The 16714-nt window shown below is 48.6% G+C and overlaps 1 protein-coding gene across 2 annotated transcripts in view; it reads right to left on the reverse strand.

Annotated features, from left to right (window-relative positions):
• Positions 1 to 501: 501 nt before the first annotated feature.
• Positions 502 to 16714, reverse strand: part of MNT (MAX network transcriptional repressor) — an 81526-nt gene continuing 65313 nt past the window's right edge. For both annotated transcript variants that reach the window (XM_084822887.1, XM_084822886.1), the window contains 2 exons: positions 3832 to 4024; positions 502 to 1973 (listed from right to left, as the gene is read on the reverse strand). In XM_084822887.1, the coding sequence (XP_084679013.1) occupies positions 1303 to 1973; positions 3832 to 4024 (864 nt within the window). In that variant the 3' untranslated portion in view covers positions 502 to 1302. The remainder of the gene's footprint in view (positions 1974 to 3831; positions 4025 to 16714) is intronic.

A 16714-nucleotide genomic window follows, 5' to 3' on the forward strand; every position in this document is an offset into this window, starting at 1 on the left:
TTCACTCTTGCTTTCAACCCTTAGGCTGTGTAGACACATCAAAAGGGTAACGTGCGGTTGCTCCCTCGGAAGAAGAGACCCCATAAACCCAACTGAAGACGCCAGTTTAGATGCTCACTGTGCAAAAACGTGACGCGTCTTCTGGCAAGCCGAGGTGTGCGTTTGCATCTGGATCGGGCAGCAGATAGCAAACCCCTTTTTGTATGCAGCAACCTGCGTTAGTTTATACATGCGGTTTATACACGCGGAGAGCCAGTCTCCAGATCATCTCCCCACACCCACAACCCAGACACACACAAACCATGTGCAATCCATGCGCTGATCAGCAGGGCCTGTGAAAATGTGTTACTGCAAATCATAAAGGTTTTTTCGTTTGGTTTTTAATGGGGAAGGGATGAAGGAGAACACATAACAAACCTGAACCATTTATAAAATGTGAGATTTAGGAATTACAACAACAACAAAATGCAGTTGTGTGTAATTTTTTTTTTTTTTACCTTTTATTAGACAGAGGGTTTCCTCAAAATGCCATAACAAGTCACAGTGATTATAGATGGTTTACTGAAATGCAAATATACTGAAAGGAAAATACCGTAACATGTTTTGTTTTTTTAAATATGGTTTTACCCTGGTCCACCAAACCACCTGTCTTTTAAAGATGCTTTTTTAAAAAAGGAGGCTCCGTCGTCTCTCGCCAAAAGGAAAAGAATTTGTGTTAACATTGCATCTAATATTCCTGCAAAAGAATCAGCCTCATCAACGGCTTTCATTGATAACCATATTTATATATATATGTAGCTATAGGCAGGTAGATATATATATAAATATATATAATATATATATTTCTATGATTTCTTTTTTTCTTAATCTATGCAAAGTCTCAATAAAGAGATCAGCCATTAAAAAAAACCCGACAAAGAAGCCACACATCCAAAAAATAAAAAAAAGGAAGGGGGGGGCGATGGAAAAAAATTAAAAGTCTTAAGAACGTTATTATAGTCGTATCTCACTGATTACATGTAAAAGGAAAAAAATTAATAATCACCGTGAAGGACTGTTCATTAAATGTTTTCTCTGATTAGGGGAAATTCAAGTGCAGAAGCAACCCTGTGTGTTTTTGTGTGTTTTCAATTACTGGGTTGCTGAAGAGAAATCAGAAAAGGAACACGAAAGCGCGAGGGGGGGGGTGTCTTTCCTGCCTGCCCCCCTGCCCGTCTGCGCAGCTCTCTGGGCGGCCCCCTCCTCTCCCTTAGAAGAGGGAGGCGGTTGGAATGTGCAGAGTTTCGGCCCCGTCGGCGATTCCTACGCCAGCTTCAAGGTGCTCACTGGAAACGAAGGCATGGTGACCATTGTCACGGGGTTCAAGACCGTCTGCCCGACCAACTGCGGGTGGTGGACCACTTGAGTCCCTACGGCGGGCTTGGCCACAACCGCCGGCTGGCTGAGGCCGGCTGTCCCGTTCACTTGCTGGTGAGAAATGCTGTGAGTGATGTGGCCGACCACGGGCGGTGGGTAAATGGGCAGCTGCTGGCCCAGGTGGGCGACGTGGTTGAGGGTGGCTGGGTGCACAGTGATGTGGCCGATGGGCTGTGCCGAGGTGGTCAGCTGGACCGGGCTGGAGGTGGAGGGCGCGATGTGCGCGATGTGCTTGGCCTGGGGCCCCTGCAGGACGTGGTTGACAGTCTGGATGACGGAGGCGTGGGTGGTGGCCGTGTGAGCGATCACCGTCGACTGCACCGCGGAAGCCGCCACGAGGTGAGTCTGTGCAGGGACCAGTGCCTGGGGCTGCAGGGGGGGCTGCACGTGGGGCGGGGCATGCTTCTGCGCAAGGGGCAGGGCCGACGGGTGGTGTGCGGCAGCGGCGATGGGCGGGACGGCTTTCAAGAGCTCGGGGTGCTGGCGGTGGGCAAGCTTGGGCAGCGAATTCACCGGCCTGTCGTCTTCCATATCCTCGTCCATGTTGTCTTCACCTTCTGTGGGGGGGGTGGGGGGGACACAAAACGAGGGGAAAGAGATGTATTGTCCAACTGGCCATGCGTCAATGGAGCATGGATAACACTGACTGCGCACTGATAGGTATTCTTTTTTTTTTTTTAAATACCATTTTAAGAAACTCTTCTGTTAGAAAGAAATGCTCAGCGGCACAGCTCAGGGGTAGAGACCCTGCTTTGCACACGGAAGGTCCCAGGTTCGATCCCCGGCATCTCCAGGCAGGGTTGGGAAATCCCCTGCCTAAAACCCTGGAGAGCCGCTGCTGCCAGTCAGTGTCGACAACACTGGGCTAGATGGACCAAGGGTCTGGCTCAGTACAAGGCTGCTTCCGACGTTCCTAAGTGCAGTCTGACTGACTGTAACCGTCGATTGTGATTTACTCCGTTTCTCTTTTCCTCAACCTTACATACATTTCTTCCTGTTCTCCCCACCCCCCCAGCCATACGTATATATATTTTAAGTCCAAACAAAAATTCAAAGAGATTTTGGTGTGCATTTTTCCTAACGTACGCATTTTGTACACAATTTTGCCTAATATACACATCTTGGGCAAGCAATTTCCCATAATATTTCCATCTTCCCCTAATGGAAGGCAATTTTGTATGTGATTTTGACTAATATAGCATTTTTGTGTGCTCTTTCCCTTAATATATGCATTCTTGTAGACGTTTTTCCATTTGAAAACTGCATCGCACCATTCAGAAAGGTGTAAATATCAAAGTATAACTGTGTGTTGGTTTGGGAAGAATGATTTTCTCCTCCATCCCCAGAAACGTTGCGATGCCAGAAAATACATAGCAAATCTCATCCTTAGTTGTCCAATATGTGGAACAGGAAAAACTGTATTCAAATTTGCATGTTTGTTGTGAAGATTAAATATTATAGATTATTATGGTAATTAAATTTAGATTTTGAAGCAAGTTTTCTAGTCCTCATTGGTGACAGAGGTTAATTGTCTGGCAATGATTTGCTATGCATTCCATCAAATACCTGACATGCTCAAAAATTCAATTCTGATAGAGGAGCTGCTTGGAGGCACAGAGGAACTGGAGATATCCAGATTTTGGGGATCCCCCTATGTCAGACGTGGTCAACCTTTGGCCTAATTTCAAAAGCCCTCTGGCAGGAAGGAAGAGGGAGAGAAAAGGGGTGGTAGATAGGAAGAAAGAAATGACATGGCAGAAAGAGAGGGAGACAGAAAGGAGGGTGGTAGAAAAGAGAGTGAGAGAGAAAAGAGAGTAGCAGAAGGAAAGCAAGGAAGGAAGGAAAGAAAAAGAATTGGGGTCACAGAAAGAGAGTGTGAGAGAAAAGAGGGTGGTGGAAAGGGGGGAGAGAGGAAAGGGGGTGGTAGAAAGAGAAGGAGAAAGAAAAGGGGGTGGTAGTGAGAGGGGGTGGTAATGAGAGGAAGAGAATTGGGCAGCTGAAAGAGAAGGAGAGAGAGAGAAAAGCAGTGGCAGAAAGCGACTTACAGAGAAACAGAAAAGGGGGTGGCAGAAAGAGAGAGAGAAAATGGGGTGGCAGAAAGAGAGGGAAAATTACCGATTACCCCGAGGAAATTCAACCAGCAACAGAAAAGAGATTCCTCACCTCTGCCCTAGGAAATGCTCTCTCTGACTCCTGCAGAGTTCCCTGGATACCAGAGCTGGGGAACATGTGACCCTCCAAACTCCAACTCCCATTGGCTCTAGCCAGCCTGGGCAATAGTCAGGAATGATGGGAATTGCAGTCCAACATAATCCAGTGGGCACCAGTTCCCTATCTCTGCAGTACACCATGGTGAGTCGGGCATGGATGGAGATGCGGTATCAGGCAGGGAATGAAACCTACGAAAAGGCATACCTGAGGCAGTCGAGGTAGACGCTTGATCATCCTCTGGCTGAACGGTCTGCCGGATAATCCGGTCGATTTCCAAGATATCCATCCATTGGCTCAGCTCATTCTTCAGCTCCGCCAGCCGCTGCTGCGTGGCGATCTTCTCTCTTGCCAGCCGCTCCATCTCGTGCTCGTACTCCTTCTCTTTGCGCTTTAAGGTCTGCGAAAAGAACCGATTTTTTTTAAAAAAATAAAAATAATACCCCTATAACTAAAATAGATATGCAAGAAGACATCAGGGCTGTTCACACCTGTTCAGTGGTTGAGTGTGGGTTCGTTTGAACCGTGGGTTGTTTGTTGAACCATGGGTTAGCGTGTTGTCTGAACGCAGCCAGGGTAGCTTGCTAACCATGCAGGGTGGCTTGTTAACCACCCTGAACAACCCAACAACAAATCATGGGTTCTCAAGGCCTCTTTGTTTGAGAAAAATAAGCCACACTGCATGGTAACAAGCTACCTTGGCTGAGTTCAGTCAACCGGCTAACCCACGGTTCAAAACAACCCACAACCAACCACCGAGTGTGGGTTGGCATGTTGTGTGAACAGCCCCATCTTGATGCCTTCTGGCCTGTAGTTACAAAGGCAGAACCAAAAAATAGGGAGGTTTAGCCAGGTGTCTTTGTTGTTACTGCAACGTATCCTTTGGAACTCATTTCCCCTGGAGATTCACCAGAAACTGAGCCTGAGCATACCAGGACAAAACTGCATCTTGTTTTCTCCTCTTCCTTTTAAAAATAAGTTTTAAAACAGGCAAAAACTAATGCTGGTTGAAAGTCTTTGGACTGAAACTCTAAACAGAACACAGGACATTTTTTAAATCCCTCAGAAAAGTATTCCTTCCCTTCCCCCTTAATTTCCCCCATGTCAAAGTTTAGGCTGTAAGCTCCTCAGAGCCAGGCCTGTTTTCTCGTGCACTGTAAAATGCCATGCACACAGAGGACGCTGTATAAAAAAATCCATCAATAGTGGTAATAATCAAAATGCAACTTATATATGGGGAAAAGCTTTTCAATCTGTTTCAAACATGGCAAATATTTATACACAAGATGGCACGCCTGTGTAGAAAAGTGGGTGCACCGGTTACAATCGCGCACACCAAAGGGACTCAGCCAATCACAGCCTCCTGGAACACGTGCGCATAGAGAAACAGACGGACGTGGGATTGTCATATGAGTCACACAGGCTGCACCACGTTTGAACCAATCCCTAGAGCCGAGTCATGTTTTTCCAATTCTGATGAAGCAGCCAGACACTCATGTGGCATCTAACCCAGTCTTGTACTTAAGCGGGAGCCTTGGTCGCCATAGGCGACCAGAAATTGCATCTAGGTGATTGAGCATGTTGGAGGAAGAGGGGTGGAAGATTTCGTCCCTCACCTGTGCCCAGCATACAAATGCAGTTCTCCATCTGTCCTCTGCCAGGTAGAGGAGGGCTTTTTGTGGGCTAGTAACTTTGGGGGTAGTAATTTACCAAGCTGAATTTCTTACTTAGTTTATTTTTACATTGTAGTTATATACCACCCTTCCACCCATGGGAGGCCAGGGAAGTACCGAACACAATAAGAATTTGAGACGTGCATCTGATACGGCTGAATCCTGTGTGGAATTGGGCTCCTTCTGACAGACTTTCAGGCTTCCTGAGGTGAAGCGGGATTCCCACCAAAGCAACCGGAACCGAAGACTGTCCCGTATGGGGCTTGGTGCTTCAAAGGGCTGCAAAAAGGCAGACAGGTGTGTTTGCAGAAAAATAGCTAGTTTAGTTTCACTCGTGCATATGTGGAAAAGACTGGTGTGTGCGCACGCGCATGTGAGAGAGTTGAATGACTGACGAGTCTACCTTCCAATCACAGGGAACCGTCTACCAGGGGCTCTCCAATCAATGTGCTTGAGGGCTGGGATCCGGAGACTTAATAAAATCCTTTGCTCAGTGGCGCTCTTTGCAAGTTGTACCTCTGAGCAGTTTAAGAGCTTTCGAGCGTGTGAGAGAAATGCGGTGTTTGGCTGTCCAATGCCTGCCTGCTTTCTTTATCTTTATCCTTTAATCCTCATTCTCTTAAATCAAAAGCCAATCCTCCTTCCTTATTCCAGCTCTGCAGTCCCTAAAACCTCTCTTTTCCGTACTATTGCAGCCAAACCCATTCCGGTCATTATTTTATTCACATCCCTTTGGTAGCAGCAGCAGCAGATTTTATTTATTAGCCTAGTCTGTTCCTTCTTTTTGCCTTTAGATCAATTTCATGGTCATCTCCCCCATTCCCCAATTTTAGGCTTAATTTTAGGTGAGGTTTTATTTATTTTGAAGCAAGGTCTGTTCTCTTTTCTTTGAGTACTGTGAGAGTGTCAGCAATTCATGCATTAGTATAATAATAATAATAATAATAATAATAATAGTAATAATGTCACCGTCTTCATCATTATTACTTCACTGTTCTTCCGTTTTGCTGAGTATTCCTTTGTGGTGTCTGAGGGTTTCAGTAGTTTAATTTTTTTGCTGTGTGTATGATGAATAATTTTATTTTATACACATTGCGGTGAGTGACCTATTACTGTGCAGTGAACCACTCTGTTACAGAGAGAGAGAGAGAGGAGTTTTGTGTATTATTTCTGATTCCAGTCCAGAATTCCAATCCAAACCACCCCTTGTCTTTATTATCCTTCCTTATTCACACCAGTCCTTCCCCAAAATATTTTCCTTCAAACACCCAATCTGCCCTAATCCTTCCCCTGGCAGTTATTAATTCCTCTAATTAATCCCCATTTTGTTGCAGTGTTTTGTGACCTGTAGGCACTAGGCAGCGCTGTCCCTGGCATTCAACACAGTCTTACCATGAACAAATGAACATGCCATTCAAGAAGAATCCAAAGATCAAAAACGTGCAAGCTTTCGAGATCTCTTCATCAGGTGAAATGTTAGTAAAAGCAGAATAGAGGGTGGAGATAGGGTGAAAAAGCCTGGCTAGATGTTGTAGTCGGGGCGCCTACATCGTCGGAGGGCCAGTCTGCACGACTAGGGATGTCTGCGGAATCCTCCATGGACTCAAATGAGGCCGAATTCCATTGAATTCGGCCCCCCGGAGTCCGTGGCGGAACAGATGTACGCACCTCCGCCACCCGGACCCACGCGGACCGAATCCTCCCTCCCGGCGGCTCCGTTCGGGAAGTGATCCGGACGCAAATGGCCATTTGCATCCCTGCTTTTTCACGCGATAGGCTATGCAACTATCTACGCAAATTCAAATGCGTAGCCTATCACGAGAAAATACAGGGACGCAAATTTGCATCCGGATCACTTCCTGTTTCCGCCCAGCAGCGGTACAACAGACCGTTTCACCCTCAAATAACCCCCACTGGCCAGTTGACACAACAGCTCCCAACTGGGGATGATGCATATTCAGAATGGCAGCCAGCAGCCGCCATAGCTCCTCAAGGGGAAATCCACACCCGGTGGGGTGTCGTACGAACCACATCGACGTCTTAAGATGATATGGAGGAGGAAAATTTGCAGACATTCAGACGGGGCTCTGCCAGATGACAAGATGGTTTCAGTGCCCCTAGGACTACTGGAAAGAAGAAAGTAGCAGGTAATTGTTTATTTGAAAATATAAAATCCACCCTTTAACTCAAAACTCTCTCTCATCCTGGGCGAACCAGACAGGTTCCTTGGTTGGTGGAAAACAATATGTCGCCTGATGAAGAGATCTAAAGATCTTGAAAGCTTGCACATTGTTTAAAAGCCTCGAGTCGGCCCTTTAAAGGTATTGCACTAGACCGATTTTAGCATTTTTCTTATGGCCAACATGGTGAGTTTTGTTTTGTGATCTAAGAAGAAGCATCCCCCCCCCATGCCAGAGGGATGGGAATGCTTCTTCCAAAGATGATGCCTGCTGGAAGAGATGAATATGTCATCTGAGAAATGCCACCTCCTCCTTGTAAGAGGACAGATTTTAAAACCAAGAAAATCTGCTTCTTTCAGACTCTCCCTCCTCTCCTCATACAGCTAGGTTGGTGAGGACGAGGGAGAGGGCCTTCTCTGTGGTGGCCCCCACTCTGTGGAACTCCCTCCCTAGGGAACTCCGCCATGCCCCCTCTTTAATGAGCTTCTGCCATGCACTGAAAACTTGGTTATTCAGGCAGGCATTTGGGGGTTAGGGTATTTTTAAATAATGTTTTAATGTATAATTTTACTGTTTTAAATTGTACCATTGTACACCGCCCAGCGTGGCTGGGTGACCGGCCAGATGGGCGATTAAGAAATTAAATAAATAAATACATTGCGCAGACTTAATCAATTACACTGATCAACTGACTCAATCAATCCATTAAGAGTCCTGTAATTGGGCCGCGGCCCTAATTTTTATGAAAAGTGCAATGCTTGGCAGCTGGCAGAGGGAGCTAAAAAAAAAAAAAGCAATCTCTTTTTTTCTGGTTCCATTTTTTACGTGCATAGTGTGTTTTAGGGCACAGGTTTGAGAGTGGAAGGGGAGGGAGGGCAGCTCAAAGAAAACGCAATCCCAACACACAGTTGGATCACGGGAAAAGAGAAAGAGGAAATATACAACCTCATATAAATCAGCGAGGCATTAGGGGAGCCTTCCCCAGCCGGGTGTCCTCCAGATAGCAGGCTGGGGGATGATGGGAGTTGTAGTCCAACACCTCTGGAGGACTGCAGGTTGGGGAAGGCTGCTTTAGGGTGGCTATTTTCAGGCCACGCTGATCTTTTATGGTGCAACGTTTGTGCCATTCCACGGCTGCCTCTCTTTGCTGTGAATAACAATCCAATTCAGTTTCTGCCCAAACAATCAAACCTGCATCGCTTTTCCTATAAAACACAAAGGATGAAGGCGTCAGATCCTAAAACACAGAAGCCTACGGCAGATCAGGTTCTTCCTTGAGGATGCTACCGGGCCGGTGAACAGACGGTGGCGCTGCTGGGTGAGCAGGGAAGAAGGATGAGATCAGAGCTCCAGGCACACCCGATTATGAGCTGCCCCCCACTGCGGTCTAAGCAGAGACTCCAGAGGCCAAAGGGAAGGAAGTACAAGACACTCCCGATATCCCAAAGCAGCCTGGGTGGGAGAAGGGGACGAGCTTTTCAGGGTCCCTGTCGCAGTCAAAGCCAAGGCCACTGAGGGAAGGTTTGCATGCGTGATCTGACGGCAAAAAACCCTCCCAAAGCGTTAACAGGATTTGGCCTCACCGACAGGCATGACTGTTTATGACAGGGAACGCAGAAAGCCACCTTAGACGGAGTTAGACCATTTAATTCAGAACCATCGACCCCGACAGAGTGCAGCCCAGTTGACACATGGTGGGACTGAAAAGCCAGGCGTAGTACAGAGGCTAAGGGACTAAGCTAGGAAACAAAGAGACACCAGTTCAAATGCCGCCCGGGCTCTCCAGAGTTTCAGGCAGTTTTTCCTGCCCCACCTGGAGGTGCGGGGAATCGAACCTGGGGCCCTCCGCATGCAAGCAGGAGCTTGGCTCACCCCACACATGAAAGCACCATTCCCTGTTGGCTGTAGATCAGGAGTAAGGCAACCAGGGGTAGTCTCCAAGGTTAGTGCTACTTAGAGCAGACCCGTTGAAATGAATGGGACTCATTTGGAAGCCCTGTTCATTTCAATGGGTCTACTCTAAGTAGGACTAGCACTGGATACTTGCCCCTGGTGCCCTCTAGATATTTTGGACTACATCTCCCAGCATCCCTGAACTTTGGCCAAGGCTGTCAGGGACTTATAGAAACTGCAGCTGCTCTAGGCTTTTATTTAAAGTAAAAACCAAGTTACTAGCCCTTACGCGTACAAAGATAACGCTTGAGATTGCATGGAATATGGGAAGATGCCTTATACAGATTTGGTTCGCACAGCGTAACAACCCACGGTGGTTTCTCAGCTTTGTTTGTTTCAGAGTAGTTTGTCGTGTTGTCTGAACCTGGCACGATGGCTTAAACATGGGTTGTGAGCCATGCACAAGCCATCCTGAGATCCCAAGGCTTGTTGCTGGGTTATTCCGGGCGGCTCGTTGCGATGTGTGAACCTGGAAGCCTGGGTCCTGCATTTTTTATGTATCTGGGTCAAACATTCCATCGTGTGAGCTCCTCAGCTTTCTGAAGTGATACAACCAAGGCACAGGCTTACAACCTCAATGAGAACTAGGCTCTTGAAAGGAGGAAACATAGGAATCCGTGGGCAGGTGTGGTGTGCGGAGATCGAGCCCCAAAAGAAAGAGTCTCTCTGCTGTTTAATAGAAGTGGGAAGCGGCAACTGAATCTCAAAAGGTGAGTGGAGATGAATTTGACACCCACTGTCTCAACCCTCCTCAATGTGGCCTGTGGGTGCTCACCTCTCTATGCAGCTACCACCGCTACAAAAGGAAGATCTTTATTGGCTTCCGTGTAAAGACGTGAAGGCCCGGAAAAACAAACCCAGAAACGTTCAGAAAAAAAGTCCCCCCACCCCCATGTTTTTACAAGGACCGTTTTTGTTTTTTTCTGAAAAAGGGAACAGCTTTGGATTATGAAATATTTTCCTTTAGAATGATGAATAAAAGATTTAAGACAAGGTGTTTATATATTTCTACCCAGCACCATTACCCCACAGTGATTTCTAAAACTGCATAGTAAGAAGACTTTTAGAGAAAGACTAGCAATATAAAATGCCTGGAAATAATGAAGCCATGGAGGGGGCGGGATTTTTTTTTAAATCCTCTCTGTAAGATTCCCAGAATAGTTATTTCTTCTATTCCTTACTAAAAGTTTTGATCTAATGTATCTGTTACTGAGAGACATTTAGGGATGCTTCAAGTCATGCTCAGTTTCCCAACATGTGAGTAGAATCACAATTAAACATAATATGGAAGAAAATGTGCATTCTTGACAGTTTGGGTTTTGTTCTGTAGAGTCCTGTGTTTCTGGGCTTGTTCTGGCTAGATGCTGTAGCTGTCAATTAATGTATTTCTGATCCCAAACCCACATGTGAAGGAAACAGAGTAGATTATCCTGCCACTGTCCCCAGATGTGACAGAACAGCATGTGGGTTATCCCACCTATGTTTCTTTGTTTTAGATTATCTTTGGGGGGTTGGGTCTATAGAACTCACTGCTAGAGTTTTAATAAAGTTCTCAATTAGACCTCTCACCATTAGGGAATGCTGTCTCAACAATAAAACCTTTTAGCTGCTGCCACTAGAACAAACCCTCTACCTAAAAGAAACTCAGCAGCTCGGTTCCTATGGCGTAGGCATGGGATTGACACCACCACCAGAGAAAACCTTTCAAAACGAACAAATAAGATGTTGATTAATAAATTATTTACAAAAGTGAATGAAGTCTCACTCTTCAAATAATAGGTTGAGGTTACTTAAAGCTTCTTAAATTAAATATGGTTGCTTACCATTCCTAAAATGGGTCGTTACCAGCTAAGTAAAATCTCAATAGCATTTCCTTCAGACCAGATTTCCCTAAACTCCACCCCACAAACAGGAACGGGTTTAGAGATTTCCCTAAACTTCCCAACTGATAGGAACAGATGATGTACACCAGTCTTCCTCTGCCTCCAGCTCTTCCTGCTTCTTTTCCCTTCTAGGATGATTCAGACTACTTGCTAAAGTTCCCTCTATTTTTATTTATTTACAGCATTTATACACTGCTCCCCATCTAAACAGATTCCAGAGTGATGAACAATAAGAGATAAAACAACAAAATAAAACAACCATGTTAAAACTATTCTTTTTAAAAACAGAGCGCCAATAAAAACTGTGGCTGGTCAGTCAAGAAAGGCTTCCTGCAAGATAACTATTTTCAGGAGGTGCTGGAAACAACACAGTGTTGGCACCTGCCTGACCTCCAGAGGCAGGGAGTTCCACAGAAAGGGGGCCACCACACTGAAGGATCTACTCCAGGTGGACTCCAGTCGGGCCATAGGTCCATGCGGAAGCACCAGAAGCAAGCCCTCTGATGACCTCAGTGACTGGGCAGGTTTAAAATCAGAAATAAAATAGGAACACCTAGCTTTTCTAAGCATTGGCCATGCTGCCTGGGGCTGGTGGGAGCTGAAGTCCAAAACATCTTGAGGGCACGAGCTGGGGAAAGGCAATCCTGAAGCCACAAAGTGTCTTTAGATTTTAAACAGCGCTAAAACAATAAATATTTTATTTTTCAATTTCCCCCCAACATCAGTTTTTTTCCCATACATGCACAAATGGGACAAAACTCTTTTCCCCTGGCTTCAATATTTCTGGAAATGTTACATCTCTGCCTTTGCACAGCACATCTTCATGAGCTTCCATGCGCTGGTGCCATGCGCTTGCCCCTTGGAAGAGCAAAAGAAAATTCCCTAAGCCTCTAGGCCTCTGTGTTCTGCTCCATACACACCTCCCACTGCCTGAACACAAGGTAACCAGCACAGCATACCATGCGCACGCGCACAGAAAAAGAGAGGGGGGGGGGAGAGAGAGAGAGAGAGAGAGAGAGAGAAGGCAATCCAGCGCCTGCATTGCACAGGCTCTGCTGACGAAGGAAAAACGAAAAACAAGCTTGAGGAAAGCAACTTCAGCTGTAACTGCCCAGCTTCCTTAGGTCCCCCAAAGACAAGCCACTCGGGTCCCTCGTGACCCTTACGAGACGCGCGCCTGGCAGCCATGCGCCTGGCAGCCGGGGCGAGAGAGCGCCTGCCGGTTTTCGCTGAGTCATGCATTCCCCAGGGGGCTCCGGGATGGATGTCTGCAGAAAGACGGGCCAGCCGGGGCAGCACACACTGGCCTCCTCTGGAGCAAAACCATGTCAGCAGCCTCAGCTCGGCCTCCTTCTGGGAAAAGGGCCTTGATCAGGCGCCATTCCTCCCAGCTTCCGATGACAGCGCACGGCGCACGTATTTTGCGTCTCGTGCAAAGGGCAGATGGAGCGAGCGCATTTTCTCTGTTCGAGAGCACTCACATTTATTGTGTATGAGCTTAGCATGCCCCTGCTAGCAAAAACCAGACGGACTGCTCCCCGCCCCCACCCCTCCACAGCACAGCCTTGGTGGTACGACACCGAGGATCCGTTTTTGCCAGAGGAGGAGCTTTCCACTCCCCTGCAGCTCAGAGAGACCCTGGAGTAGCGCACGGAGCACTGCTGTTCAAGCGTCCCCAAACCCAGGGCTCCGCTTCTGAAGTCTGGCCTGCTTGTGCCCCCCGGCCCAGCCCCCCTCCCTCTAACACCGAGGATCCGTTTTTGCCAGAGGAGGAGCTTTCCACTCCCCTGCAGCTCAGAGAGACCCTGGAGTAGCGCACGGAGCACTGCTGTTCAAGCGTCCCCAAACCCAGGGTTCCGCTTCTGAAGTCTGGCCTGCTTGCGCCCCCCGGCCCAGCCCCCTTCCCTCTAGCACCCCCTATCACATGAAGATCTGTGGGTCGAAGTGATAACTCCAACACAGGCATTAGAAAAGGAACAGGAGAGCCGTCTGCTGCATGGTTCCTCATTTAACAGACAGCAGCCGAAATAAGGGACTCAAACGGGCACACCTCTGCACCCCCCCCCAAATATTTCCCTGTGTTGAATGAGGAACTGGGAATCAGGAACCGGGAATCAGGAACCAGCCTCAAAACAGAATGTCTCAGACTCCATTCGAAATCCACGCAGAAGGAAATGTCATCAGGAACACAGCAACAGTTTATTCGTGCAAAGTTGCACGGGGATGACGGGACAAACGCGACACGGCCCAGAAAGGGCTGTGTGTCATTCAGGCATCTCACCCACCCATGTTCTTGGCTGGCAAGGAAAGAAGGTGGCTAGCTCCTTGCTTCAGGATCCTATCCCTCCCCAAAGATCATGCCCTCCCCCTCCCACCACGGGGAAGGAGTATCCCATAATTTGTGCCCCACGGTGGCAGAGTTTGCATCTCAGAGGTGAGAAACCCAACTCTCACTAACGCCCCCTCGGCCACAAAGCTTGCTGGGTGGTTGCCAGCAAATCACTCTCTCTCGCATGCACGCAAAGCCCACCTCGCAGGGTCATTGTAAGGCTGAAGAAGCTAGTTTTCACAGTGAAAGCCACACCCTGCACTTCCTTGAGAAAGGGACAAAGATGACAGATGGGATTTTTAAAAGGACTCCCACGCTCTTTTTCGCCACACCGTTTCAGCACACGAAACCGCCTCATGCTGGAGTCAGAACGCCGGTGCACCTCACCCAGTACTGTCTGGCCTGACTGGTACTGGCTCTCCAAGGTCTCAGGAAGAGAGTTTTTCCTGGTCCTACTTGATGGGATTTTTACCTGGGAGGTTCCAGGGACAGGGAAGGCCCAGAGCTCAGTGGCAGGGCACATGCTGTGCATCACAAGGTTCCCGGTTCAATCCCGAGCATCCCCAGTTAAAACCATCTCAGGTTGCAGGTGTTTGGAAAAACACTTCTCTTTGCCCGAGACCCCTGGAAACCTGCCACCAGTCAGACTATGAGCCAGGGGAATGCAACCTGGGGTCCTCCAGAGGTCTTGGACTACCACTCCCATAATCCCTTACCAGTGGCCATGACGACTGGGGCTTGTAGTCCAAAATATCTTGGGGGGAACCAGGTTAGTCTGACTGGCAATGAGTCTGTCCTGGTGTAAGGCAGCTTTCGTGTTTGACCTTCTGCATGTCAAACACGCGCTCTGACTAGGGATGGTGTGGGTGGCCGACTCCCCCGCCCGCCCCCAAGCCACGCCTGCCAAGCCCCTGCCCCCACTCAAGCCCCCCCCAAGCCAAGCCGCAAGCACTCACCCTGGACCCGTCTGCAAGCGCCATTTTGCGAAAGGAAACGGCCATCGCAAATATGCGCACATCTAGTCTTACACAAAATGGGCCATTTACGCCTGTAATCTCACATGTATCGGCCATTTTGCGTCAGACTAGATGTGGGCATATTCGCGATCGCCGTTTTCTTTCGCAAAACGGTGCTCGCGGAGGGGTCCGGGGTGAGTGCGGCTGGCTTTGCGTGTGGGGAGGGGAGTTCGCGTATGGGTCTGGGGGGGGGGTGCGAGTTTTGTCAGCGGGTGTCCAGAGGGCCCGAGCTCTGGGGTGTCTGTCCCATCCCTAGATCTGATCCCTCCTAAACAGAAAGAGGGGTCTTAGGAAAGAACTTTTTACTCAGTCACTGGCTCACTTAGTCAAGTACAGACTGCTCCAAGAGATGACTGTTGTTTCCAAATCCTCCCTCCACCCCACAGCCACCCACACAGAGGCCTTTCCTAATCTCTGCTACTTTACACATGTAAAACGCGTGCTCTACCCCGAGTGAAGGGCCCGCCCATCTGAAAGGGAGGAATACATGTTCTGGGAGTTGCGCCCACACCCAGACAAAGCTAGACATGTGCAGAACTGGATCTGAAGCTGGCTGGGGGTGGGGTGGGGGAACAACGGGGAAGCAGGGTGTTAAAAAATCAACAACTATGGGCTGGATCCAGACTCAGCCATACTTCAACCAGATCCGCTGAAAGACGTTCTGGTGTGTCGAGTACGGCCTGAAAGGTGTATGTTCCCCTGGCACTGAAGTTCAAACGTGCGCAAGCAGATGAACTCACATCGCAATGAAAACCAAACGTTATGGACGTACGAGGGGACCTGCTGGATAAGACCCAGGGTCCATCTAGTCCAGCGTTCTGTTCACACAGCAGCCAAGCAGCTGCTTGCAGGAAGCTCACAAGCAGGACAGGAGAGCAACGGTGCCCTCCTGCCCATGTTCCCCAGCATACTGCCTCGGCTACGTTGCCTGTCCCTCGGCTTGTTTTCTGCCTGCTTCCTAGAATACTGCTTTGAAAGGGATCAGGGCAGAGTATCTGAAAGACATTTAAAACATCCAGGATCAAGTGTCATGCCTGTAATACATGCGAAGCCCTAGCCCGAGAGAGCCCCGTCCGTGGGTCTGGGCATGTCCCAGCAGCTGACATTCCCCCACACTCTTTTCCCTGCCTCTTCAACCCCTTTCTCCATTTGACAGACCAACAGAAATTGTCAGGAGAGGGAAAGAAACGGTTAAGGCTCCGATAAGGGTCTTGCAGGCCAGGATAAAGACTAAGCGGCCTGCCAAGACAGGAAAGAGGCAGCTATTCCCTGACTTGATTCTGGGGGAAGGGAGGGGGAAAAGCTTCTGCCTTAAATGCCCTTGTTTTTCCTTGAAGAGAACGGAGGGGGTGGGGGGGACTTCCTTAGTCCAGTAGCTCTGACGATTCTACCCGTCGCAAACCCGGCTGGGACGTCCCGTTTTGCTGCTGCAGATGCACAGCGGTTTCCCTTGGGGACTTACCGGGGTCAGACAAGCTGGAAGAGGGCTAAAGGCAGGGGTGGGGGGTAAAGGCAGCTGAACGGGAAGTGCGTGGCAAAATCCGCACCATGGGCCCAAACTTGGATAAATACAAGAAGAACGTGAAAACAGCGGAGTCGGCATTCGTTTTCAAAAACAGACCCATAACGAACTGAATCAAAGTGCGATCGACACATCGATGCAGGCTTCCCCAACCTGGCACCCTCCGGATGTTTCGGACTACAACTCCCATCATCCACCGGGCATGCTGGCTGGGGTGATGGGGGCTGTAGTCCAACAACTCTGGAAGGCGCCCGATTGGAGAAGGTTCCATTAACGAGTCACTTTCTTAAAGGAATAGGACATCTCCGGACAGCTGTCAAGACGTACTTGCTGACACTGGCCCTCCAATCAGTCACCAGGGAGCAAGCCACCATCTAATCTCCCACAATCCCCTTCAACACACCATCGCTTTGGGGCACTGTGGGAATTAGGATGGTGCTCCCCGTGGGGGCCTGGGAGCTTCCACTTTCATTTCCCGGACACCCCAGAATGACGACACAGCAGCTTTACTTACAAAGATGTTCTAGTCCTCAT

This window comes from Heloderma suspectum, chromosome 16, assembly GCF_057233095.1.
Source record: "Heloderma suspectum isolate Gila_16-S chromosome 16, 16-S_ref, whole genome shotgun sequence".
NCBI lineage: Eukaryota > Metazoa > Chordata > Lepidosauria > Squamata > Helodermatidae > Heloderma > Heloderma suspectum.